Source organism: Nyctibius grandis, chromosome 5 (assembly GCF_013368605.1).
Source record: "Nyctibius grandis isolate bNycGra1 chromosome 5, bNycGra1.pri, whole genome shotgun sequence".
In the NCBI taxonomy this organism is placed as follows: domain Eukaryota; kingdom Metazoa; phylum Chordata; class Aves; order Nyctibiiformes; family Nyctibiidae; genus Nyctibius; species Nyctibius grandis.
In genome coordinates this window covers 66,888,478-66,915,784 of record NC_090662.1, presented here as the reverse complement: position 1 = coordinate 66,915,784, position 27,307 = coordinate 66,888,478, and the positions used below count along the sequence as shown (strand labels likewise).

The 27,307-nt window shown below is 46.3% G+C and overlaps 1 protein-coding gene across 1 annotated transcript in view; it reads right to left on the bottom strand.

The window, feature by feature from the left end:
* The window catches only part of HIPK2 (homeodomain interacting protein kinase 2), a 135,464-nt gene that overhangs the window by 17,292 nt on the left and 90,865 nt on the right, over nt 1–27,307 (bottom strand). The window contains 9 exon segments of the mRNA XM_068401077.1: nt 57–199; nt 4,807–4,890; nt 4,893–4,930; nt 6,523–6,742; nt 9,227–9,389; nt 13,188–13,372; nt 14,436–14,522; nt 15,251–15,370; nt 17,496–17,619. Coding sequence (XP_068257178.1) covers nt 57–199; nt 4,807–4,890; nt 4,893–4,930; nt 6,523–6,742; nt 9,227–9,389; nt 13,188–13,372; nt 14,436–14,522; nt 15,251–15,370; nt 17,496–17,619 — 1,164 coding nt within the window.

The window sequence follows — 27,307 nt, the reverse complement described above, 5'->3', positions numbered from 1 at the left end:
CTCCTCCTCCCGCACCAGTGGGTACTTCAGGGAGCCTCCAAGCACCTCCAGTTTACCTCCAGTCTGCCAGTGGTTGGGTGCCTGCCATGGACTCCGGGATGACAGTCGCGTGCTGGACAGAAGTGTGGGTGGCCACCCCGGTCAGCTGCTGCCAGGCGGGAGGGAGCAGGATCTGCTGGGTGCCACTGGGCCACGCTTGCTGTCAGACAGAGGGAAAACAATTTCTTAACAAGAGGCATCACACCCTGAGTATGGTGGTGGTGGTCCATGCTCAGCTAGGGCTCCTAATAATGATCATGGTCATTCTACCTAGCTCTTACCACTTTTTAGTCATAGACGACAAACATTGTTTTGAAACCATACTAAAATCAGTAAAAGTTATGAAAATATAGAGCGCAAAGGAGGGGAAAAAAATCCTTGCCACCCAAAGGAGCAGCTGTGTTTCAGGTTAATCTGGGAATGGGAAGGATCGAAACTAGTTGGCATTTCAACCCAAACAAACTATTTAATACCTTTTAATTTTGACTCTCCAGATCAGCTGGGCACTGTGGTCCCATTGTGTTTTTCCCTATCCTACAGCCAATTTACCTTCCCACCGTAACAGAACCTAAAGGACTTCAGGAACTTAAAAGAACTTAAAAGGAGAACAAACTTTTCAAGGAACAGGAAAGAGAACAAGAGGCTCCAAGGCTTTTGCGAGGAGGGAAAAAAGAGGAATTTGGGGATACCAAAAGGGAGTGAGTATTGGTCACAGAGTGCTCCTCAGGAGCAACATCTTGCTGCATGGGCCAAGGAGCCCAGTCGCCTGCTTCCAGCTCAGCAGCAGCCACCTGGCCAAAGCAGAGCAGAGCTGTGCATGGCTACACATCGCATGCCTGTCCTCTCCGTGTGCTCTCTGGCTTTTTGCTGAGCAGGTGCCCCCCTTGCAGGGGCAGAAATCTCTGCCCTATGAGTTCAGCCATCACTCTGCTACGCAACTATCCCTCCAGCTGTGCTGCCACAGGCATGGCTCAGGTCATCTTGCTCCAGTGATTCCACACACAAGTCAGATGATTGGTTTTTTGACTTGGGAAACTTTCTTTGCCATGTGCTGCCTGAAAGCAGCTCCGTCAGCTTCTTACCTGGGCTGGGGAACGCAGGGGTACTGGCTATGGCACTCCTTAGTCCCAAATGGCCCCACTACATTAGACCCATGTTGTGTTATCTCACAGCTCTAAGGAGGCTAAATTTTAAAGAGGAGAGGCTTCTTCCAGGCATGCATTTGTCCCCATTTCCATCCTCACAAGAATCCTGTTAACTATCCCCATAATCCCCTCCTATTCCCCAGTAAAAAAAAACACCACCACCACCTCCTCTGCCCCAAAAAAACCCAAAAACCTTTTCCCAGTTCTGCTCCAAAGTTTGACTGTCTTTTAATTGTCCACATTGCTGAATTAGATGAAAAGGCTGCTATGGTGAGGCCTCTCAGCAACACCTGCAAAGGATGGACAGTCGCAGGGCTCCTGAGGGCTCTTCATCTTGGGAACCACAACCACAGACTGATGCTGCTCAGAGCAGGTAGGAGGAGGAGGCAAAGATGCAAAAAGATCAGGGAGGAAAAAAGCTTTTTTTTTCTTTTCTTTTTTTCCCAGCTTTGATTTAAAAGAGGAGACTAAGCTACTGTTGCAGTCAGTCCCAGGGGACAACCTGGATTTACTTGCAGAGAAAACAGCTTCCTCCCGTTTCAGGAAGAGAACTGAACAAATCTAAGCTCCTTTCCTGACTGCAGTGCATAAATTTAGATGCAGTGTCAGGGTCCAGGCAAAAATTCCTCACTTATTAGGTAAGGACCACTGAATCATTTAATCTGCAGATAAGACTTGTCTAGGCTGATCCACTAGCACAGTGCACCATGCTTACACACGGGAGGCTTGTGCTGGCAGCCAGAGCCTGTTCTCAGTTACTGCATTACTGTGAAATTGTGCCACCGTAGCTGGGCGCTGCGCTGGCCCCTGTGCTTGGGAGGTGGTGGGTCGCTTGGCGCGATGGAGCTCTTGCTTCGGATGTAGAGCAAGAACGACTAATAGAATAAGCATCTTTGTTCTAAAAGTCGGTGGCAGGACCTCTGTGGGAAGAAGTGTTGTTGGGAAGGAGTTAAAAGGAGAGAAAATCAAGAATTCAAGGCGTTATTCAAGGACAGGGGACACTTCTGGGTCACATCTTGGAAGCCTGCCAGAAAACTGTACAGCTTTGTCTGTTTTGAGATCTGAAGCTGCAGAGAGCTATTAGTAAAGACAGGATCAGTTTCCTTTCACTGGTCTCTGCATACAGCACGTGGACACACTTGCTTGAGAGGATGAAAATAGACCCAGGGAAGTTACAAATAAGTTACTTTTGCCACTGGCTCTGTGTCTTGCAGGCTGCTTGCTCTGTCTAGCTCCATGCCACAGGCTGCAGACACACAGCTGCCAGGGATGATGCTCAAAATCCGTCACCGCCTCTGCCCTGGGTCCCTCCAGCTCCTGGAGCTCCTTCCCCTGTCCCTCCTTTGGGACTGCTGGTCTCGTACAAAACTCAAAAGGGAGAGCTGGACATCGGCTGTACTGGGATTCAGTAAGACTTTGCCAGACACAACTATCCTGATGCAAGCAAGCTCAGTGACCTGTGCTGTGTGCTGGGCAGGGAAGAAAGCCCGATGGCACTACACAGTGCTGGGAGCACAAGGAGCGGCATCATGCCTGATCAGGGGGACAAATAAGGTGGGTGGAAAGACAGACGAGGGCTCCAGAGGCTCTATGCTCTCTGCCGGGGACAGTCCCTCTAGTAGTTGGAGCAATCGCACAGTCCGGTCTGAAGAGCATTGGATAAGAAGCTGGGCATGAGAGGAATAGCTCTCTGCTGAGAGACAGACATGCAGCCGCTCAGAGATCAGATGTGACTACAATGCATTACAAAGAAGCTGTGTTTTTCCATTCAGGAAACTGGAATTGGGTACAGATTTGTTTATCAGACCAGCTGCTCAGCCAGAACCAAGCAAGGCCCGCGGACACCAGATGCCACCAGCATCAATCAGAGTGCCTTGCCATCAGAGCAGCAGCTAGCATTTCTCATCACGTGAGATAGATAGGCATATCAACAGGCAGACTGCCTCTCTTTTATTAAATCAAAAATTAAAAATCTCTGCAAGTGAGGAGTGTTTCTCAGAAACAGCTTAAATACCCTTGTGGAAGTGACAGTGAATAAAACGTCAACAGAAAGCACAAGAGGGGCAGCACATGAAATGGGAGTTCATGTAGCAGGGGCAGCACAGAAATTGGTAGCAAAGCTCCTCCTGAATGCTCCCTCTCTCCCACAGACTGCGTGGTGACCCCAACAAGGCCACCTCAAGAAGAAAGAAGAGCTGGAGGTCCTGAGATCTTTCAGGATCCTGTTGCCTTTCAGGTGCTTCAGACCCAACCCTCATCCCTTCAGGCCCCATGTAACAGCACACCTCAGGAGGCCAGGCTCAATGGTGGGGGCGTGCAAAGCTCTGTCACCTCTTTCACCCACTGACTTGGTTGACTTATTTGCACAAGCAATAAGTGCCCGCACCTGTGCCTGCATTGACTGCTTCTCGCTTTGCCATTGTTTTTGTTTCCTCTGCCTCTTAGGTTCTTCTTCCTTACCAAACAAGAGAGGTGGACCACACAGGTTGTTACGACAGGCTGCAACAGATAGATAGGTTCGATGCTTCAGACAGCCCTCTAACAAAGACTTCCGCTATTGGGAAGGGGCAGGGCACGTTAGCTAATGGAAATCACGCAAGCTGCAAGTTGTGTTCGATCTGCCTTCGCCAGAGAAGCACGACTGGCAGCTGGCAAAGAAGGCAGTTGCACCAACAGTCTTACCCCAGCCAATGCACAGGCATAAACCCCAAAGTCGGCTGTACCTGAGTGCCTATGACTGCGCTGGCATTAAGGCAGGCAATGGCAGATCAACCAGCCCTGAGTCAGGCATGCATTTTTTACCTGTAGGTCATCTTTTCCAGGCTGCACAACTTAATACTAGGTATACTAGGTGGTTTCTTTTTGTGCTACTAGAAACATGCCTGATATCAGTAGAGGTACCATGGCACCAGCTGACAAACAGCAGAAGCAGATTCACTGAAGCCAGCACAAGGAGGAATGAACTGCTCCTCCTTTTTGAGGAGCTGGGGTTCCCTTGAGGATGTGCACGTGATTGGTGGTACCCATTCCTGTTTGAGTTTTTCCTGGGAGGAAGCACGCTTTTCCTGTGAGTGCATTTTGGACAATTGTGCCAACAAGTGCTGCTGACAAGGAGAGCTCCTTGGCTGTGGGGCCCTTGCTTCTGCCCCCCTACATCTCTCTCATAACTTAAGAGCAGAGGGGCAGCTCATAAAACAGAAAGGTGCAAACTTAAAGCATGAAAGATATTTATCGGCGGCATGCAATTCACACAGCGCAACTCCTGGCCCAAGACTACCATCGAAACTGTGAGTTCAGGTAGGGATGCAGGAAGGTTATACTGGTTCCTCCTCAGCAGAGGCCTGACACATCTTCCCCTGAGGCTTCCCACTGATTCCAGTGGAGAAGCAGAAGGAAAGAAGGTCTTCCCAGAGACTTTTGCAACTCTGACGTAGCCTTTGAGCTGAACAATGAACTGGGGGAGGTTTGGACATTTCAGAGAAAGCTGGAGACCCTTATATGGCTGCCCAAGTCCCTGAAACTGCACCACAGAAGGCCCTCAGAGAAAGCTACTCTCCTCAGCCTCCAAGAGCTAAACAACACAAAAATACCTGCCAAGCTTGGTGTCTTCAGAGCTCCTTACCTGTGCAAGAAGTCCTGGCTGGATCTGAAGAGGCTGGGCCCCAGGAGCCTGAGTGACAATGGGAACAGCATTCTCCATCCGAAACCTGAATACCCAGCATGCTTCGAAGGGGAGGCTTGTAACCCTGTTTCACCAAGCACAGAGGCACAGCATTAGCCACCAATATCATTTGCTTGGAACGGGGGTCTGGTTTTCAGAGGTGCTTAAAGGCACTCACTGATGTCCACTTAAATTGCAGCGTTCAGTCCCTCTGAAAAATCGGACTCTCAGACTCCCACATATTCTACCCCAGCCTAAAGATGTCCATCAAATGTTCATAAACATGATAAATGTATAAGGGTGCAGAAAAGACATTTTCAAAGACATTAAGGGATTAATTGAGTTCATCTTTTTAGGGTACCTCGAATGCGTGGGACACACCTCAATACAATGAGTACAGGGAGAAAAGGAAAAGAGGGGAGAGAATGGCTTCCCTTCCCCCATATTCTCTGGTTTGACAACAGAAAATGGTCCTTGCCAGCCAAAACACATTGCTATGTGAGAATGCTCTCTCTAGACCAAAGTGGGACAGCGGGACAGGAATCCAGAACTCTGTACTCCCTCAGCTTTGACAGGGATAGGTGATTTCCTCTTGCACAGCTTCTCGGGACTCATATTTAAAAGGCTCTGGTTTGACCGTGTAATCTAGCCCACCCCAAACTCCAATCACTGCTGACTCAGCCATGCATTAGCCTAGCTGAGCTGGAGAAAGTTTCCCTCTCCTCCACCTTAGTGCGTGGCACAGCCTGTGCTACCTCCTCTGCTTTAGAGCTTTCTCAAGACAGCAAATGGAAGATGTTAGCTTACATATTCCAGCAATACATTTCTGAAGTCAAACCCTTGAGATGCATTTTAACTATGTAGAAGAGGTCTAGCTAAACTCCTCTAGTTCAAAAGAGCTTTGATAATCTTGCAGAACATTTAACAAGTGCCTAGAGACTGCTACACAGACAGGCTTGCAGAAATGAAGAGTAGAAGTTGCACCAGTTGAATCAAGGTCTATTTACACCATTTCCTACAGATACCTGGCTAATTTTTCCAAATTGCTACAGCAGGTAAAGTCAAGAGAAGGACAAGTGGCTAAATCTGATCATCACCCAAGTTGTCTGACAATGGTACCTACCACTGGTATACACAGGCAGTGCTGTTTGCAGTAGGGCTGGAGCTGAAGGAATTATACCGATAAATGGTCATGATCATTTGTTATGGGGGCAAACCCTCATCTCCACCAGCACCACACTCCCTGCTGCATTAACCTCCTGGATCCTCCTTTTAACAACTGAATCACTGAGAAGTGATGAACCCATTATTTATGTACTGATTTATGTTGCTGTGGGGGCAAGTTTTCAAGTTTACCAAAGAGAGGCCGAAGAGCCTCAAACCCTGTTCAGGGCAAAGGATGACAAATATCACATATTCTCCCCCAGCCCCTTGTCAGTGCCTGCCCCATTGTTTTAGACCAGCCACCTCCAACCCATGATGTTGGAGGTGTCTGCAAGATCCTCCGCTGTTGTAAACATTTCCATCTGCAACAACCTCATCGCTCTGATTTACTAGGCCGGCAATTTTTCTACCATATGATCTGCACGAAGAAAGCTTGTTTCCAACAAGAGCTAGATAAAATAGCAGTGGGGAGGGAGCAGTGACTGGCCAAGACCTGGTGAGGTTGTTACTTACCTTGGAAGCCTGGTGGGCAGACGATGAGAGCTTGCTGGAACGGGTCGGGCCGGGCACAGATCTGCGCCGTTCCTGTCTGCAGAGGCATGCTCCGCTGGGCCACCGCAGCCATGGACGCCGCTGAGGGCTGGTAGAGTGCAGATTGGTAATTTAGTATGGAGACCTCAGGGTTGGCTAAGGAAATAGTGGCACTGGAGGAGGTGGGAGCCAGGTTGGTGGTCTAAAGGAATGACGGGAATTAAACAAAAACAAACAAAAAATGAGGGAGATGGGTACGTTGGAAGAAGCAAAATCCAAAAATAAAATAAAAAAGTAAAATAGTGTAAGATAAAGTAAAAAAAAAAAAAAAACAAACCAAAAACCAGCAAAATGAAACCAAACAAGGGGTAGAGCAGGACACCTGAGCACAGAGGCAAGGGCAGCGATGGGGAAAGGAGCACGATCTGCCTGAGTAACCGCAGCTGCACCACACTGCAGGACCTCCAGCCACGCAGTGCTGCTGTGTACTGCTTGGAGACGTAGTGCGTTCTCCAAAGCAGAACTGTAGCCCCATTTATTGCCCAACTGGCTCTGACTTGCAGCATGATGAAGATGGGTTCAGAAAATGCAACTGTCCCTGAATCACATTGTTCTCTCATCATGCTCACAGCTTTAGAAGCAGCTCACATTTCTCAAGTAAAAGAAACTCAGCACCTCCATGCCCTGCAAAGCCTCACCCTAAGAGGGGAGACTCATTCCAGCCTTTCTTCTACCTTGTATCTAAGACAGTACATGCCCCTTGAATTATGTTTTTAGTTCAAAGGAATCAGGAGGCATAACAGCAGGTAATAAAGATCTTGCAAAGTCCAAACTTTGCTTGGACTCAGAGCAGAAACTTCAGCAGAGGATGTTGCAAAGCCACAAAAATCAGCCCAATGTTCTGCAAAACATCTAGAAATCTGAGGGTGACTTGTGTTTTATTTGGACTGAATCTGTAACAGTTGCAAACAACCTCTAAATAGTGCTGCCACTGCTCTATAAAAATATGCCCTTAGCATTCATATTTAGACAACTAGGCTCTACCAGACCAGAGCTCACCTTTACCCTCCATCCAAATACACCAGCATCACTGCTGGAGATAGGTGAGACAACACTTTCTCATTGTGAATGTATGAACCCAGGATGAGGCTTTGATCAAGGCTGCAGGAAGCAGCAGGCTCAGCATTTCGCGCTGCCCTGGTTGCCACTGGGCCCAGGAAGGGTACCCATGTGGCACATGTAACTTAGAAGGAGGCAATGCCCAGATATTTTGCAGAGACAGGGAGCACCAGAGAGCCAAGATCAGTGGTATGCTGAAGAGCATGGTGAAAGGTTTAGAGCTTGTTCAAATTAAAACACCCTTCCTGGAAATGTTTCTACTACTTCTTCTAGGAACACTGGAGATATTGGTTCTGCTCACAACACACATCCCTTACGAGAATTCAGAGATTACCATGGACCTCCCCATCCAACAACTGATCTTAACATCAAGTGAGTTGTGAGGAAACGAAAGCAAGCCTGCATTTCCTCCTAGCAACTGTGGTACAAATGGTGTCTCTGCCCTGCAGCTGGGGCCTACAGGAACAGGTAGCATGCATTTCTTTAGTCAGAATCTCAGAAACAGGCAAAAAAGGGAACCGGTGTTTGTAACTAATATATATATATATATATATTTGTGATATATATGTGATATAATACCCTATCACACCAAGCCATGACCTATCTTTGTCTGCATCTGCTTAATGAATTGTTCCAAAAGACCTTCTGAGATCACGTGTATTGAGAACTGAGTCGTGAAGTCTGGTTTCCGAGTGAGTGACACAGGAACACCTTGTACATCTACACAGACTCCTTTAGCTCCCTTGCTTTCCAAGCACCATTTCTGCAATGCTACCTCCAATCTCTAGAGTGAATCTTGAACAGCTTGTTCCCAAAGGCTTAAAAGACAGTAGCTATTTCTTCAGCTTCAGTCTCCTTGAGTGCTGTCCCTGGAGAGTTTCCTTTCACTATTGTAATACAGTACCGCAGTAAACAACTCAGCCTGTTAGTCACATAAAATTTGTCAACCCAGCACCCCCCAACACTGGGGCATGTAAAACTAATACAAGAGTTCAAACCATGATTACAAAGCCAGAGCCCAGCAATGTAGAGTGCAAAGTGTTCAGAGTGGGGCTGCAGGCACAGGGTCCCCACATCAACTGTGGCACCTGGAGTAAAACCAATGAGAGATAAGAATAAACATTACCACTAAACTCTTCTTGCCTGTTGATCGGTTACAGTGCTCTGTCTGTTACAGAAGGGTTTAAATTCTTTTTACTTCAATGCCAATTTGAAGAAGTGCTGTAAGATCACAAATACTTCTGCCTGACCCAGGGAGTGCCATCCTGCTTGCTGCATTAGGGGACTAATGAGCTTTTCCCCATAGCAACTTCCCAAGTAAGCAGGATTTATCAATCACCCCCAAAAACAACATAAACAATGAGGGCAACATTTCACTGTCGCACAAAATGTCACAAGATTACCACTTGCCTGAAGAAAAGAGAAGAGGAAGAGCGGAGGAAGGAGAGTAAAAAAGTACCATCTTTTTTTCAGCCACGTTAAACAGAATGCTACTTTGCTTTTCATCTTCTAGACCCTACTGATTTAAACGTTTCAAGCACTGGTTGCTTCTGATCGATTCCCTTACCTGGTTGTGGACTGTATTCAGCTGATTGTTAAAAGTCATGGTCAAGTTGGTTGATGTGCTCGGGGCTACGTGGGTGATGAATGGTGTCTTGCTCTGGTTCACTGTGTCATACATATTCACCCGCCGTTTGCAGATCTCCATGTTCTGGAAGCAGGACTTGACACTGCGTAAGGAAAGGTGGGGGGACAAGGAAGAGGCAGAAAATCAACCAACCAACACAGGTAATGGTTCATCACAGTGGCCCTGCATTAGGTCTCAACAGCAGGCTTGGCACTTTCTAGGCTCTTAAAACCCTTTGCTATTTTATGTAGGTCTCTTTTAACCGGTGAGAGTCAGATTAACCCTGTACCGAAGAGGGCCAAATGAGTGTCCAGATGAGAGCAGCTGCTCTGGGACTCCTGGGTGCCCCCATGGGTCTGAGCACTGCAATGTAAATCACAGATAGCAAGCAAATCTGTTGGTCTTCAGGTGGCAGGGCAAGACATACAAAGTGGATATTTTAAAGGAGTGAAAGAGACTAAAAGCAAGAAAGAAAAATATTGTGTTTTTTCGATGATCGAGCCTGAGAGGAAAAGACAACTGATGCTTTCTGCCTCAGTGTAAGCCTAAAGATAGTTTTACAAGTCTTTTGCAAAGAAGAATTTTACCATTCTTGGTCACTGAGACCTCTGAAAAATCTTACTTGTTCCTTTTAAAAAGTAGTTCACTGAGAGCTGAGTCCAGCCAAGCAGTTAAAACATTGCCCCTGTCTGGCTAAACACTACCACAGATGCTTATCTTAAAGCACATGAGCTGCCCTCTTGCAGTCAATGGGATGATTCATATTGCAAAAGGTTATCCCAAATCAGATTCATCAACATCCCGAGGGCATCAGGTTTTTAGTTTTTCTCAGACTGAGAATTGGATCTCTGGGGGGAAAGATTACAGCTTCTTCCTCTACACAGACTTTCCTTTAAATGTTATTGATATAGCAATGGAAATTTTGAGAAGTATCATATTTTGTATCCCCAGTAAAGGAGATGAAATACTCTCTGCTAGAGCACTTCTAGGCAGTCTACATGAAACTGCTGCTATTTCATTTTTATAATTGGGATACTAAAGCATACAGAGGTTTAAGAGATAACAACATAGCTATCTTGCACAAAACTCTATTTTTAATAAAATCTTGTTTTCCAAGGTCTAAAAACCAGTACAGGTTTTCCACAATTCTTCCACAATAATTGTTTTTACAAAGGTGACCTCAGAGTCTGAAACACAACTCAAAAAAGTATAAAGGCATTTATTTCATTTCCATTGTCCCAACCCAGAAAAACAGAAAATCCAAGCGGTAACAATCAGCTGTAGCTGTAAAAAAATCAGCTGTATGCATAATTTCTTTTGTAACGATCTAAGCTGTTAGAGGTAGGGGAGGTAAACACATCCTCACATAATTTTTAAGAAACAAGATGTCCCTCCAAAAGGAACAAGCTCCTATGTTCCCTAGGGTTGCTCAGGAAGAAGACCTAGATCTTTTTATCCCTGTCTTCTCTCTTACTCACATGGTCCTCTTTCTTCTCTTACAGGTAATATCTTGATTACGGGATCTGTGCCATAAATACCTGCAGACAAGACAGGCTCAGGACACTGTGCATAGCTGTGCATTATGTGCATTCACTTAAAGAACTATGAAATACCTCTAAGTTGTAGAACATTCAGAAAAATCAAATACTTATCAAATAAATATAGAAGACTATTGGATTGCATTTTTCCAGTCAAATATGAATATAATTCTCCCTCCAAAAAGCAGAAAGCACTGGAAAGAGTATATATTCTGTACATGGTAAACTGTGTGTGTTACAAAACGGTTTTATATAACAAGGTATAATCTCTACTAATGTAATACTGTGTTCTCTGTCTTTACTTTAAAAAAAAGGGAAAAAAAAGAAAGCAGAGACAGAGCAAAACAGACAGAAAGACTGAGGAGTACCCAACAATTTAAGAGCCAGGCAGTTAAATACATGAAAAGGGGAGCTAAACTCTGCTGTTTGCTTGGAAGTGAGGAGAACAGCACCTCTTGGGCTGCTCAAACTTGTAGCCTCTCTGAAGCATGCCACAGCAGAGATTCCTTCCAGAACCTACATCTTCCATATATTCTCACTTTCTCTGCTGCCTGATTTACTTTTCAAGAGAGATTACAACTCCCTGCATCTCTTGAGGCTTTGAAGTTTCTATTCTCAAAACCACAGGCAATCACAGGCAAAATTTCCATCAACCTGCCATGCTGGTTACAGCTTATTGCTCTCTTTGCCATTCACTGCTTCCAACACGGAGGGGCTGCACGGGGTTACGCACCCGGCTGGCAGAGCATTTAGTATTCAGAGACCTGATGCTCAATTTTTTATTCAGGCAAAATTCTCACTGCTATTGGCCCCAATGATATTTCAACCTGTCTGGAGTGAGCACTTCAAAAAAGAAGATGCGATTATGGTCTGCTGCGTTAGCAGAAAGATTTCTGATGGCAATGCATTATGCCACAAATCTCTCCTATCTTACACAACCAGCTGTTGCACAGTGAGAAGGACTGTTGCAAATTAAGAGACTTTTGTATATGATGCTAACATTGACAGAAAAGACTCATTTTTAAATTTATAAACATTTTTATGTGACACTTACTTTCTCTCTGTTTAGCACAACAATCTCCCATCTTGTAATGTTTTCATTACATTTATCACTTACTATCTACTTACAGATAACAATGCTCAAAGATGTCTGTGAAGGGTAAGTCTGGGTCTACACAGATCATGTACCTACTACCTTCTGGCAAGCAGCTGCTCTTATCTTGTGATAAATGCAACAAAAAGGCAGCTGCAGCTCCTTCACAGAGGGAAAACTACCTTAAATGAACTTGAAATACCACAGGTAAGAGCACACACACGGGCAGGAGAGGTGCCACACAGTAACCTGTTGCTCTGCAGCACCCACACAAACATACTCTACGTCTTTTTAAGCAGTCCCTTTTATTTTGTACCAGAGCTCCTCACAGCCTTTAAACACCCATGCACATGGCACCCAATGAAGTACAGTGCTGTGCCATTCTCCTGACGAGGTGAAGGGACAGCCTGCGAAAACACCTTGAACTGCACGAAAACACCTTGAACTGCAAAGTGCTGTAGAGCAGGACGGTCAAAGCTAGGTGTCTTGAAGGCTTTGGAAAACTCTCACTACGTGTCTGCCTTCGCTTGCACTTGAGAAGCCTGGCCCTATGTCAACTCCCCAGGGGACAAGAGTAATGTGCTGCACGCAGGTTTCTTGCATTTCAGGCTGCTGCGCTCCATGACGCAGACTTAGGGGAAGGAGGAGTCAGCCTTGAAGGCATGACACTTCTTCACATCTTCATCGGGCAGTGGAGTCCATCTCCATTCCACAGATGTGTCAGCTGAGGTCAGAGCATGGTGTTTAAGGTCACACAGGTGGGCAACAACAAAGCCAAAAACTGAACTCCTTGTCCTGTTGCCTGTGCCTGTAAACCAGCCTGCTGCAGAAACAGCTCTTCCCTTAAAAAGCAAACAGCCCCAAACTGACCCCTGCAAGATGAGAAGGTTCTGAGAGGAAGGGTCAGCTCCCCACTGCAGATAAAGTTGATTACTACAGTAACAATCAGGACTATATTACTTTGAGATATACTGATACTTTTAGCACTAATTGCATAATTTCTTCTGCATTTTAATGCAAACATATGTAATTATTGAATATTTACATAATGAATGTAGCACACTCTGCAGTGTTTTAAATGCCAAGCAGCTACAACACAATTCTTGCAACCTTAAGAGTTTGCAATCCTCTTTTTTTTTAACCAGAAAAAGATTAAGACTTAAGGCTTAAGCGTCTTAATAATGCCCCTCAGATACACTTGGTCTCCACCACAACCAGCTCTCCTCTTCACCCCTCAATTCAAAACCCAAGGGAAACGAAAGCCACGTACTGTGTGCTGTGAGGGAAATCGAGCAAATGTGTCATGGTGACAAAAGGGTGGTTCAGAGTTTCAATGGGTGTTATTCTCTTATCTGCATCTATCGTCAACATCTTCTTTAACAGATCTATAAACTCCCGCCGGTCTGCCTTTTCCACCAACATATCACTTCCTTCCAAATCTGTTGTCATGTTCACCTAAAGGAGAAAGGACAAGGGTGAGTGCTAAAGGGAAAGAGCAGATGGTCAGGTCTCCAGCAAACTGTGTTTACTCCTCGCTGGAGCACATGCCCTGCAAGCCTGCCTGTCTAAAGGGGTAGTTGCTGAAGTCACATGGCAGACTCCGCGGTAGCTAGTCATCTGGCTTGTGCATGCCAGATCTCTAGACAGACTGTTAAGTGTACAGCTCACTTGGGTCAATGGCTAATGAAACACTTAGTCACCCTCCACTGAAGATGAACAGCTTCCATGTGGTAGCAGGCAAGCTCTGATAATCAGTATATTTATCATATAAAGGACCGTGCTATCAGATACTTAACTACGTGTCCCGTGAGCGAAAAAAGATACATAAAATAAATAAAAATTGTCAGTAGGTTTATGGGAAACATCCCATTCATGTATCAGGTGCCAGGAAAAAAAAAAATCCTTTATATTATTTCATCCATTTATACAGTCCTCCATTTCTGCATGTTTGCTTGCAAATGCTACGTCTAGACTTTGCTAGCATAAACTCCAGCTTGTGCTAGTGTTGTGCACTAGTTTGTTTGCTAGCACAAACTCCAGTCACAGGAGTGGTTATACTGGAATTAACTTTCACAACCACACGGAATCGACACAGCGAATTAGTACTCCTTGTTTCCCCAGATAGCCATGTTTTACAGAAAGCATGCTCTTCTGCAGTAATTATTTCCAATGCCACCATTTTACAAATGGAAATATTAAAGCACAGAGAAGTGACTTGTCAGTGGTTGCACGGAGGGGCACTGGAGAGACAAGAGAAAATGCAGGATTTTGACAGTCAGAGATGTGATTCAGCCATTCTCCAAGGCTGCTTTACTACAGCACATTGAGCTCACATGCCCCTGTGTGCAGTTTCCCCTACAAAGCAGCACATAACGAGCTGATTTGGTAGGCATAATCCTGCTATTTCTCAGGAGCTGGCACAAGAATAGGATACACAGAGAAATCATGTAGGTCCCTTTTTTTGGGTTGCCCTAAAGGACGTGAGGCAGTCTTGCTGGTTACTCACCAATGCTCTTACCTGTGCCATATCATCCAAACAGTTGAAAATATACTTTCTTGCTTCCTTCGACTTAATCCCCGTCTCTGCCTCATGATCATCTGGTGTCTGCTCAAAACAGGAGACAGGCATTAACCAGAACTGCCTTGCAATCAGCTGCAGGTTATGTGCCACTTCCAGCTTGTGCCTTATCCTGCCCTCATCAGAGACCACTGTCTCTCTCTTGCCTGACCAGATAACATTTATGCTATCTCCACTAGGGTTATATGACAGCTTTTGTGTCACAAGGTGATTTATCTCTTCTTTTTCACTTCAGAGGATCCTCCCAACTACAGTGGGAATCCCAAAGGTCTCTTACACCCACCCCAGCATGAGGCTCAGCATCCCACACTTACAGCCAGAAGCCCACTGGCCTCTCTCCTTGCGGACTGAATGCAGCCAAACATGCTAGTACAAGAGACTCAGAGCTCACTTGCATTACTAGAGGTTTTAACTGTCAGAAGTAAAATGTTTTGTTTTTTTTTTTCCCCTTCAATGCATTAGATATCAGAGCAAAGTCTGTCCAGGACATGTTTCATTTAAACTACACATCAGTTCATTGACTACTTAGAGGGAGATTTCCAGGTCAACTTTGGACTTGAATTTCCCACAAAGCAGTGCCAAGCAGGTGGGCTAAAGGCTGCAGGCTTTGGGGATGGCAGTTTTACCTCGGGCTATATCCACCCCAACACCTGTGCTGCATTGCAAAAAGCGGAGACCTAGGCTCTGAGGTGACCTGAATGTCTCCTCACTTCCAACAACTGCAAAGTAAAACAAACAAGGGAACGTCTTCCTACCTTCAGCCTCCACAAAGGATACGGTGAGTCTGTATCCCTGTTGAAAAACCTTGTAGTCTTTGTCCCTGCACTTAACAAATACTCTGCTGGTAAGCCCTGCGTCTGTGAAATATAGCGAATCTGTAAGAGAAGGATGAGAGGTCACTGTTCGTCCTCTGAAGATCTCTGGAGGTCTTCCTTGACAGAGGGTAGGAGGCATTTAAAACAACAGAACAAAGAAAGAAAGAGAAAATGTAGCATGTAGTGAGACTTCACCAAAAAAAAACCCAGTGCAAGGAATGAGAGCAAAGGGAATTCCCATACGGCATCCCTCCATTTATCATGTACAGCACTGGAAACTCACCCTTACAGTATGCTCCCACAAAGCCGATGGATAAAGGGAGGAAAGTCCCTAGGTTTTAGATGTCAAAGAGGAAGACCCACACAGAGATTTCAATGGGGTGTTTCACCACTTTGCACCTTTTTATGTCACACTCTCCTCTCCAGAAGGTAATTTCAATAACTCGATATTTGTGCTCTAACTTCTCCTGTTTTTTCCCCTAGCTGAGTGCACAGCCTGTCCTAGGAGCAGTTTGAAGTTCAAAACGGAGGACTATGAAGTGACTGTCTTTGAACTTAGATGAAATATACACCCTCATGGTATGTAAAGTACTTCATCTCTACTGCCTACATGACTTCATTTGTTATTGGGTTACTTCCATAAGTACGACCTCACTGGCACTCACACAGCTAAAAGATGCTACACATCTGTTTCCAGGATCTCAGACTTTAATTTATTTATTCAAAGGAGAAAGGGTCTGTGATTACACAATTAGAGACCGATCTCACACATACCTGGGGTGCCACATGAAACCTTAACTTTGGCATCTCCTGACTGCCGAATGTTTCACTCTGCAAAATTGCTGCAAACTCTGCAAAACTACTAAAAATAGCCATCTACTCAGGAAAATTCTAGGGAAAAATGGAAAGTGTTTTCAAGAGAAGAGACAGAGAGGGATACAAATAAATAAATAAATAAAGGCATAAGAAGCAGCCGTGGTTTCAAAGACTTCCAAGCACCCAGGACCTGGTTCACTGAGCACAACTTGCTTGGCTCTGCAGCTCCTCAGGTCCATCGGAGATCATGCACCTGAGAAGCACCAGGATCCTGCCCACAGACCAGTGCCCGTGCTGCAGGGCCACTCAGGCTGCAGCCAGGGGCCAGGATCAGCCCCTACGCCTTTCCCAGCTCCCAGGAGCTCTCACCGTACTTCACCGGAGGAAGTTTTGTGTTGGGCAGTTAAGCTGGGCAGGGAGGTATGGTGATTTCTATTTTAGCTATGTGTTTTATGGCTTTTGGGGTGCGGCAGGGAGGAGAAAGAAATCTGCTCTTCGTGCTTGGTATGTGATTTTCAAATGCTTGTAAGTTTTTCAGCTACGTCTGATTTCCTTTGGAGTCACTGATGGCCCTACTCTTCACTGTGGGTTATTTATTTCCCCTGCCAAATTTCACCTTTAAAGCTCTGACTAAAAAAATACAAGTTACAAAAAAAGAGTTAAAGAAATATTTTCATATATGAAAAACTTATTTATTACCCTGCTCTTTTTTTTTTTAATTATCTAAAAGAAAAAAAGACTCTTTTCAGGCTGCATTTGCAGACAGCTAAGATCACCCTGAAGAAGACTACGGGAATGGAAAGCGTTCTGCAGCCCTGGCTCCAGCAGCTGCTGCGCTATCAGTTTTAGGACTACAAAAGGAGCGTAAAAGCCTATAGGGAGAGAAGTATGACAGCTTATATTAACTGGAAACCTACACCACTGTGAACGCTTTTCTTCTTGTCATTGCTTTTAATAGGCACCCTCATAAAAGGGGTTATGAGACGCAGCATAGTTCGCGCAGTTTCTTCTAACAATAAACCTTTATTCAACACTTGATGTTACAGCAGAGAAAGGGTGCCTTCTCTGCTCAGTGAGGAGAGACATGTACAGAGCTCTCCAGTCAACGGCAGCGTTGACTCTTGATTGAGATTTCACTTAGGCACTCAAGTCTTAAAAGCCAGCATACCAAACAGCACACTGGTTACCTAGAATGAACACCCCAGGTGGACGGTGAAGAAGTTGACTTGAGGGGGGCAAGAATCACATATCCCCTATCAGCAAAACAGAGAAAGTTGGTGTCTGCTCACTCCGACAAAAGAAGGGAAAAAAACTCCAACCCATGAACATCTGTGCTCTTACCAGCATCCAGGGCATCGTCCGTACCCACCTGATCATACTCCGAAGCTCCCGGGTACAATGGCCAGCCCAAGAACAGCTCTGCAATGACACATCCCAATGACCACATATCGATTGCTTCACAAAAAGGTAAACCGAGGATGATTTCAGGGGCTCTGCAAAGAAAGAGATGAGAAAACATCAGCAACGGGAGCAGAGCCGCTCGGCTGGCTTTGGAAGGCCCTTGCAGAGCGTGACGCTCACGAAGCTGTCTGCTGCCAACAAGTGTCACTGCTCCTACGGAGCTGAGGGCCCCACTGGCCACCGGCAAAGTGTCTGCTAACCAAGCATTAGTCGGTGAGTATTTATCCTTGCAGAAGAGTCCTCTGGCAGCATTTCCCCAAGAGGCAGTCCTAAGTTTCACAGCAGTTGTTTGCAAAGGAGAGAACTACCGTCATCTTCATTCGGCAGGTGGGAAAATGAAGCACAAAACGAACATTGTGTGTTCAAGGCCACCCAATTATGGGCCTCACTCAAGGCTCTCAGGCCCAGCTTGCTGTCCTGTGGAGGAACCGTGTGGGCTCCCTGCGGTGAAGTATCCTCCATTCATGCAGCTCGGCAGGCTTCACAAACAGCCAGACATTAATTAATCATTACAGGACTGGTATAAAGGGATTACTGACTACTTAAACAAATGGTCGTAACCATAAAACAGAGAAATAATGTCATTAGATCTATTAGACCTAAGCCTTTTCCTCAGGAGGAAGTAGCCAAGAAGCCTTTCCTTCCCAGTCTGTCCCAGGCGCCTGATTAGATTTCCTCTTCCCTCCCAGCCCAAAGAGCCAAAATGCAGCGGCACTCCCGATATGCATTTACTGCTGGCTTCAGGACATGCCCACTGAGGCACCTCTGCTCTGTGAGTTTTGGTGTTAGCCCTGCTGAGGAAGTGGAAGACAAGGTAAAAGCTTTGCTTCAGCTCTCCAGGAGGATCCCAGCTGGGGCATGGAGGAGATGCCCAAATAAGCAAGACCAGTCTCAGCTCACACTTCCACAGGACTTTTTAAGGTGAGGGTCATTTCACCTTTCAGCCAGGTAGAAGCTGGTGTCAAATCTTAGCTAGGTACCGTGCAGACCGTGCAGTCAATGGAGAGACACCACATCCCCCCGCGCCAAGAAGGATTCGTCCCACTGTCTTGGGATGGTTTGAATCTTTCTTCACTGAGGCTAGACAAGCTCCCTAAACTCCAGTGGCCAAGGTGAGACAAGATGTATTCTCCCCTTAGCACCTCAAATGCTTTGCATTTCAAAAGCAGCTTCTACGTAGAAGAATCAAAAGTATCTTACAAATATTGAAAACCTTAAACAAAACCTAACTCCACACACAAACACCTTCCTTAGTTTCCCTACCTCAGACCAGACTCCCACAGGCAGTTAAGTGCCATAGTTCCTATTTTACACAGGGATCACCTAAGGCTTCTCTCCTGCTCTTCTTGCAGATCTTGCAACACTTTCTTCTAAAGCCCCAGCTTCTGGAGTCAGGTGATGTACAACAGAAAGAAAAACTTATTTTCTCATACTCCTCTAACTAGTAAAAAAAAAGGCCAGAAGAAAAAAAAAAGCAGAAGATAGATAGAAAAATAAAGAAAGAAATATGCATTGCTTTAAAACTTTCATCATTTTAAAAACAGCCTTGGGATTTCTTTGGCCATGATGCATATTTTGGTAACGCCTGGGGTTGTCTATTGAGCAAATCAAGTGCCACCATCCAGAGCTGGAAATAGGGCCCATGGTTCCCAGTTTCCCCATCTGTCATCAGGATAAGATCTGACACTAGTGAGATCATACTAAGGACTACCAATTGCAGTGGAAAATATTATGTTTTAATCACGCCATTTCATAGTCATGTGAAGACAAGTCTTTAGCCAAGGCACCAAGCAAAATGGGTAATTTTTTCCAAGGAAACAAGCAAAGGACCTGTAGCAAGAATCCATGCCCCATCTTCAGTCCACAAACTTCCCCAATTTGGGGTTGACTGGTAATGATAAAAGCCCAAAACTATCTGTTCTCAAACCAGCAACGCAGAACATAAAAATTATGGGAAACCGGGATTTTAAGTCTAGGATGCTTTGTGCCATTCCCACAGAAAACATTTCAGAAACTTAAAAAGTGGCTACCCTTAGCCCTTCTAGCTTCATCTGTGTTTGTTGTTCTCATACCCCACTGTTCTTTAGCCTCCTGTGACAAACTTTTTATTCTAACCCCAATCTCTCCTTAGGAACAAGGGGTTAATTTTCCTCCTTTCCTCCCCATTTCATCATCCCTGCTCACTACTCAACACCTAGACAAAATGCAGAGAGAAAAAGACAGCTATGGTGACCTGAATCTCATTACTATGTAAATCCTGCATTCAAAGCCATCTGCCTCTCCCTGTCTGCCTTCCACATTGTGAACGAAACGTCTCTGGTCACTAATGAGAGCTCAGCCACTCATCGCCTGAACTTCAAATCCCTCCCACTAACTCAAGCGGAGGGAGAGGAGGGGTTGACTATCGGTGGGATATTCCCAACGTGATTTTGTGTAGAAACCTCCCTGTTGCACTGCTGTCATATGCAGCACACGCCTTCTCCCCCCTCTCCCCACACTTATGCTGCCAACACCTCCAGAGCCCTGCAAAAAGGGGTGACCTAGGATTTGAGGTTCCAAAATTTCTACTTTTTTTTCCTCATGACTCTTCAGCTGTCCAGCGGGTTTTCCTTAAAGCTCCAGCTTCTGGAGTGCAGCAATTAGGAGAGAATTTCTTTTTCACACACAAACGAAATTTTGCACCTCCACTGTTGGGAAGAAAAGCACAAAACCAGTGTCCGTACCATTTAGACACAAAAAAGGCAACTAAATGGAATGTCATTCATTATATTAAACGAGACCTATCATTGTAGGGAGGGGAGGTGGTGAGATAGTTTTATTTTCTTTTACCTTTTTGAAAGCTGATACTTGCATTACTCAATCAAACATAAACATTAGTTGCAATCTTTGCCCATTCAGCCCCAAACAGATGATAATTTTGGAACAGCGATGAGAATCCTTGCAAGACCGAAGCCAGATCGAAGTGATATGGTGCCCTATGTACACCGCAGCCAGCGTTTGCTGTGGCTTTCTCCCAGCCCTGCCTTTGTGTCGTGACTGCGATTTTTCCATGGAGAGGGAGTGGCACTAAGACAAAAAGATCTTTTAACTTAATTAAGCAGTCATTAAGACATCAAAAGAATGACAGCTATCGGACACCACACAGGCTTCCAGATTTTCAGCTAGCAGACACCTCCCATTTGCCATGCGTAAGAGAGAGCTGGAGTCACCCCAGGAGGAGCAATGGTCTGCCTGCCTGCTGGCACCTCTGCTAATGGCCAACGCCAAGCATTTTGGTAGAGGATGCTACAAGTTCTGTACTGAAAAAACTCATCCACTGATAAAATGCCTTCTGAACCTCTATCAGGTGGAAATTGTTCTGTATGCTCAGTTATGGATGCATGAATCCTCCTGCACATAAGACTTTTATCTAACACACGGAACTCCTCTCTTTCTTAACACTGAACATATCAATTTTTTAAGACAAGGTGAGATCCTGACTTCAATCACACGTTGTGGCAAAGAATTCCACAGGCAACCTTCTGCTTTCAATAGCATCTTAACTCAGCTGTTTAAAGCCTGATTTTCCTTCATCAGGTTTAAATTTGTCACCTCTCACTTCATGTTCACATCGATTGGCCTAGAGGTAAAAGACAGAAGTGCCCAAATCACCTGTCTTCTAGCACAAGCTATTTTTATCTCTCTGCCCGGTTCTTCCTTGTTTGCAGCAGCTTCTGGCTTCTCAGTGTTCCATCCTATGGATGTTTCAATCCACTTCCACCGCCTGGCCCTACAACTCCTCTTCCTGACATAACTGCTTGGAGACAGGCTGAACAGACCTAGAAACAGTTAAACACGAGCATATTCCCCAGACTTATTTTACACTATTTGCAGAATGTTTTCACGTTCCAGTCTTCCCTGAGCCTAATATTTTGTTTGCTTTTGGAGTGACATGAGCCATTTCAGCAGATGTTTTATCTGGGAGATCCTCTGAGACACACAGTCCTTTCTCCAGAGGAGCTGCAGTTAATTTAGGACATAGAATTATGCAGAAATAGTTTGGTTTTCCTCTCCCAATGTTTACTGTCTTTCACTATGCACTGATCTAGCATAATGTTGTCTGTAATCCAGATCAAGACCCTTAAATGTTCCTCACTCTTTTCTGCAGCCTAACCTAAGCAAGTCTGTGGTATCTGCATACTTAAGCACTTCACTGCTGGTGCACCACTTCTTACGGATAATTAATACATTAAATAACTCTGGTCCTAAAATGTGCGTGCAGGTCACTCCATAACTGACCCTTTTATTCCTAAAAGCATTCAGATTTAGCTCAGCTGCTCCAACAATGGTGTAATTCTCTTTTCCAAAGAGAAAGAAAACATTTCCATGTCTTAGCCAGTTCTTATGTGGCATTTCTCCATTTTGCAGCTGGTAACACTACGTAACAGGGGAAAATACCCTATTAAAGTCTGCACATCAGAATACTATAATTATAAATCAGAAGGATGACTCACACGGCAGCAGGTCCTCCCAGAACAGCACTGAGATCTTCAGCAGATCTCTCTGTGGCTGCACAGGGAAGCGTTTTCTGTCCCAATACTACTGCTTGTTTTAACACAGACTCCCCAAACCTTTCGACTGTGGTGGGGATCTCATTTCAAACCACGCAAAGCCAGCCTGCTGCCAGATACCTCGGTAGGTGCAGGAACACCTCCATTTACCACTCTCCACCAGTTTTTTGGCTGTGCATCCGCAAGGTCCTCGGCACAGTAATTCCAGCCTCCGGTACGAGACACACAGAGGGAAAACAGAATACTTCACCCTCCTGTCCTCCCTCCCTGCGAGCTGCCTTCGACGTCTCCCAAGGAAAGGCACTCCCCTTCCATGTGTGCAGGCACAACCTGCTCTACAGCTCACACAGATCTCACCAGCATAGACCAAAGATTTAGAAAGCATTCATCACCAACCTGGGAGAGACTGAAGTGCCCCCCACAAGAGCCTGTATCTCCAAGAGAGAAGCAGCCAGCCCATGCTCACTCGGTACATCTACCCCTTCCCCGGCCCAAATTACTCCACTGGCCAGCAAAGGGTGACCTGCTCCTCAGCTCAGCACTGGGTCCAGCAAGTCCCCCATCACCTTGGAGCCCAGCTAGAATGCGTCCATGTATACCAGAGAACTGCCAGCACTGGGTGCTGGGGACCCAGGACACGAGGGTCCCTGTGCTGGCAGCGCCCACAGGTCACCAGAGGCAGAAGTGCCATCTCATCGTTTGCTTGCACCTCACATATGACCCTGTCCTGCTTTCAGGCCTGCCGCTGGCAGAGTATTTACTTTAGCAACCCTGCTTTGTGGCAGGGTAATTTCATTGTCTGGTGTTTCTGTCAGGAAAATTAATTACCAGTCTAGCTCGCTGACTTTTTCACCCACACATCACAGGACATTAAAAACAAATGCCAAAAAAATTCATTTCCACAGACTTGGATTCGGAGAGCTGAGCTCTTTCTGAATTTTAAAACTCCCCTGCAAACTGCCCTCCTCGGGGATAATTTACCACCTCTGGTAGGGTCCTGTGGCCAAGTGTGATTGACTCAGCAGAGTCCTTCATGGACAAGTATACATATCAGACAAAAATATAACTCAAAACTTGATACTTGCTGGCATCTTGAGCAGTGAGCGTGCCTGCTTCTCACCTTCGGGGTGACGCTTCTAGAAGAAGGTTGTGGGCAGCTGCAGGCAGCACAGACTCACCTACAGTGATGCTGTCTGCTGAGTCAATACACACAGCTCCCATCTTCTTCTACCTGCTAGTCCCACCTGCCAAAGCCTGAACTTCAGGAAGCAGCATCTTTCACATCTCCATCCAGAAAGCCCTGGGCAGAGGTAGAGAGGAAGAAGCTGGACCCCCTGGCCCGAGCAGGCACACGCTGACCAGCTGCATGCCCAGGGCTTGACCCCTCTCAGCACTTGTGCTCTCCCATGCACCAAGATACCTCCTGCCAGGAGGAGGAACTGCATTCTTCACGTGTCTTACAAAGGCACTTTTATTCAAGTGAAGGGGCTCCATCTTTCTCCCAGCTGAACCCTTTCTTCGACACCTTTACAGACTCTTTTCTCATACCTGCTCACTTGACCCTTTTGTGTTTTGTGGAGGTATCCACTTTTTATTGCCATATACTGTAGCATGCAGAGTACCCTTAGCTCTTAGTTAATGGAGATGGAGAGCATATAGCACCTTTTTTTGTCCCTCTGTACCTCTCAGACCCCAAATCACTTCTTAAGTGCAGGGCTGTAAAAGGAGACAGGCTCATATTCTAGGAGTAAAAGGTTATAGTTGCTATTTCCCTCACCCCTCCACCTCTCCACTAGCACAGACACCTGGAAGGGATGCAGATAACTAGTATGGATGACCCCCAGACTCAAGGCCCTCCTCCGCCCCGGGGCTGTGCAGTTGCAGACTTCCTGCCTGTGAAAAAGCCAGCCATCAGAGCCAGAGCTTAACATCTACAAGCGCCGATGGCTCCTGCTCGCTCGCTCACTCCCTGTCCCCTGGAGCTGGCAGGAGAGCAGCTCCAGACCTCACCTGTGCCACTCCCAGTTGGGGAGAACTGGGCTCACACTCATTGCTGGCCTCGCTACGGGACCTCTGCATTTCTCCTGCATCCCCGAGCGCTCGAGTTTGCTTGGGTGCTCAGACGAAGCCCATACAGAAGTGGTACAGCTCTGCAGACCACTTGCTAGGGCCTCAAGGACTGCCATGATCTCTGGACCATGTTGGGAAGCATCAATGCAGAATCACAGCAAGGGACAGCCCTGGGAGTCAGTATGCTGTTTATCTACAAAGATGTTTTGGTTTGAGTTGGAAGGAGGGATGGTGCCCTTAAAGGGCCTACTAACATGCTCCCTGTTTCACAGGTCAAACACAGCTACACACGGTTTCTGGAAAGGACTGTGGGTGTAGCCAGAGCCATTTCCAGAGCTGTCAGACCACCAGCACAACCACCACCAGAGGGTAGCTCCAACACTGCATTGCTCACATGGTCCTCACCCATCCCTCAAGATTAGTTTGCAACACATCAAAAAATATCTGTATCAGCTCAGAGGACTGGAAGCTGGATCCACTCAGCCTTCAGTGATGGTTTATGTTACAGGACACAAATATAAACTGGAGGCTGGTAACAAGTGAGGTACCGCAGGGGTTTATATCCCAGGACCGGTCTTGTTTAACATCTTTAGCACTGACTCAGGGGAGGAGGCAGAGTGCTCTCTCATCCAATTTAAGGGTGACGCCAAACTGGAGAGACCTGGCAATGCGCTTGAGGGCAGGGCTGCCACCCAGAGAGACCTAGACAGGCAGGAGGCATGGGCCAACGGAGACCTTCTGAAATGAAGCCAAGACAAATGTCAAGTCCTGCCCCTGGGACAGATGAGCCCTGGTGACAATACCTGGGGAACCACTTGGCAGGAAAGGCCATGAGCCCCTTAACTTGGGAGGCAGTGGGCTGAAACGAGGATCCTGGTAGCAGCTAGACCAACAGCCTCCCTGGAGCAGGGCCAGCAGACCAAGGAACGTGGTGATGACCCACCTCCAGCCACACTTGTGAGACCACATTGGGATACCATGTTCAGCCTGGGGCCCCCAATGCATGGGCAAACTGGAGCAACCTCAGTGGCGGGAGAGACAGCCATGAGGGACCTGACAGCAGCCTGCCCCCTTCTCCTCTGCCACATGGAGAAGATGGTGCCACGCTCCTTGCTCAGGTGGGCAGCAGGAGGTGGAAATGATAGACATAAACTGAAACAGGGAAGGTTCCCACTGGGGACAGGGAAAACACCTCCACTGTGCAGATAATGAACCACCAGCACAGGCTGCCCTGAGAGGCTGTGCAGTCGCCATCCTTGGAGGCTTTCAAGACCTGACAAGACAAAGTCGTGATCTTGATCTCATGGCTGACCCTACCTTGAGCGACAGGTTTGGCTAAATGACCTCCCGAGGCCCCTTCCCACCTGAACTACTCTGACTCTATATGGTGCAGTAACTATACACTTGTCAACAGGAAGGTCACCACAATCCTCCTACATCCAGGCAAAACACTACACAGCTGGCAGTGTTTCAGAAGGTACAGATGCAGGTCTCAGGGTGTTTTTAGCAAGTGTACACACACAGTTCTGTCTGTCTTTTAAAAACAGAGAGCAAGTTACACAAGAATTACTTCTGGACTTGATTGGCATAATTATCGAAAAAGCCTTGGGAGCCTATCATTACTAAGGGTATTTAATAGCAAATAAATCATAGAAGCGGACTAAAATACCCGCCCCTTGACACTGCTCATGTTCCACCAGGGTGCTGACTGGGAAGGGTGAAAATACTCCAGAGGATGGTGTCAGAGGCTGACAGGGCTGGCCTGGATCCCAGGAAGTCACCCGCTCCCTCCCTGCCCCAATATTGGGCCATCCATGCCTATGTCACTCCTGGCAAGCATTCAGTCAGCTTGTCTTACAGACCTCCCATGGTGGAGCACCCACAAACTTTGCTGTGCCACAAAGGACCTCGCCCCTTGTAATTTTAAGGAATAATACAGCTGTGCATAGCTGACTTTATGTCACGCTTAATTACAACTTTTTGTCAATCTGGCATCTATGTAATACATATGGAAAAACATAACTTAATACATCTCTCTCGACTTTGCCTATACCCAGCTTTCTGCCAGGCTGCACCTCCTCCCTGTCTTCATCCTCTCTTGGCCTCAACACATCGTCAGTACCTATAGCCTGGTCTCTTTTTCTCTCCTGCTTACCTTTCTGTCTCATCTTTTCTGCTCTCTTCCTGCACTTATTGTGGATGAAGAGAGAGGTGGACATCACACACGAGCTCTGAAACTCCTTACCCCCATGGAGGGGGTGCACACCACGTGCCTGCAAACACAGCCCTGTGCTGCTACAGGGGCAAGCTGGGCAAGCACAGATCGTGTGCACCCATCTTTAACAATGGGGTTTCCCACAGACACTTGCACACCAGGCACCCCAACTGGATCCTGACACTCGCTGCGACCATCAGCACAAGGCTCTTGGGAAAAGCAACTTCCATGGGTTAATCCTGGAAGAGTTTCAAGCAAAGCGCACTAACGTACCCCAAGCACCTGCCATCGCTACGTTCCTGTCTTGGGATTAAGAAAGCCGGATTCAGCCATGAACAAAGCCTGTGTTTAAATGGGGAGGGAGGGGTCCCTGCCAGGAGGCTCTGCACCACTCTGTTCTCCTATATACATTGCATATATACATTCCATTTAGGTTGGAGCCTGAAAGAAAGCCTCCTGCTCTCTTCAGCAAGAGCAGGCTCGCAAATGACTGAAGCCCTGAGCTGGAGAAGGCACCGCAGCTGTTTGTGGAAGCAAGACAAAAGATTTTGAAACAGTTGCTTTTTTCCCCCTCTCCCATGTCAGACTGTTTACAGAAATTAAGGGATGAAATTTTGTAGACAAAAACACTGACAGCAGCCTGTCAGTCTCGCAGGGAAGGAGGGAGAGGGAGGGGAGCGTAGGCTTCTTTTGGGATTATGGATCATTGCTAAATTGCTCTATCAATTATTAAACCCATCACTCAAAGCACAGTAAGTAAAATACAGCAGATAAAGCCTTTCTCATCCACTCTCTACCAGCTGCTCTCTTCCTCCTAAAGCCAGAGAGGAATGAAAATTCCCACAGTTTATATTTTATAAACATCATTTTCCCTGTGCCTTGAAA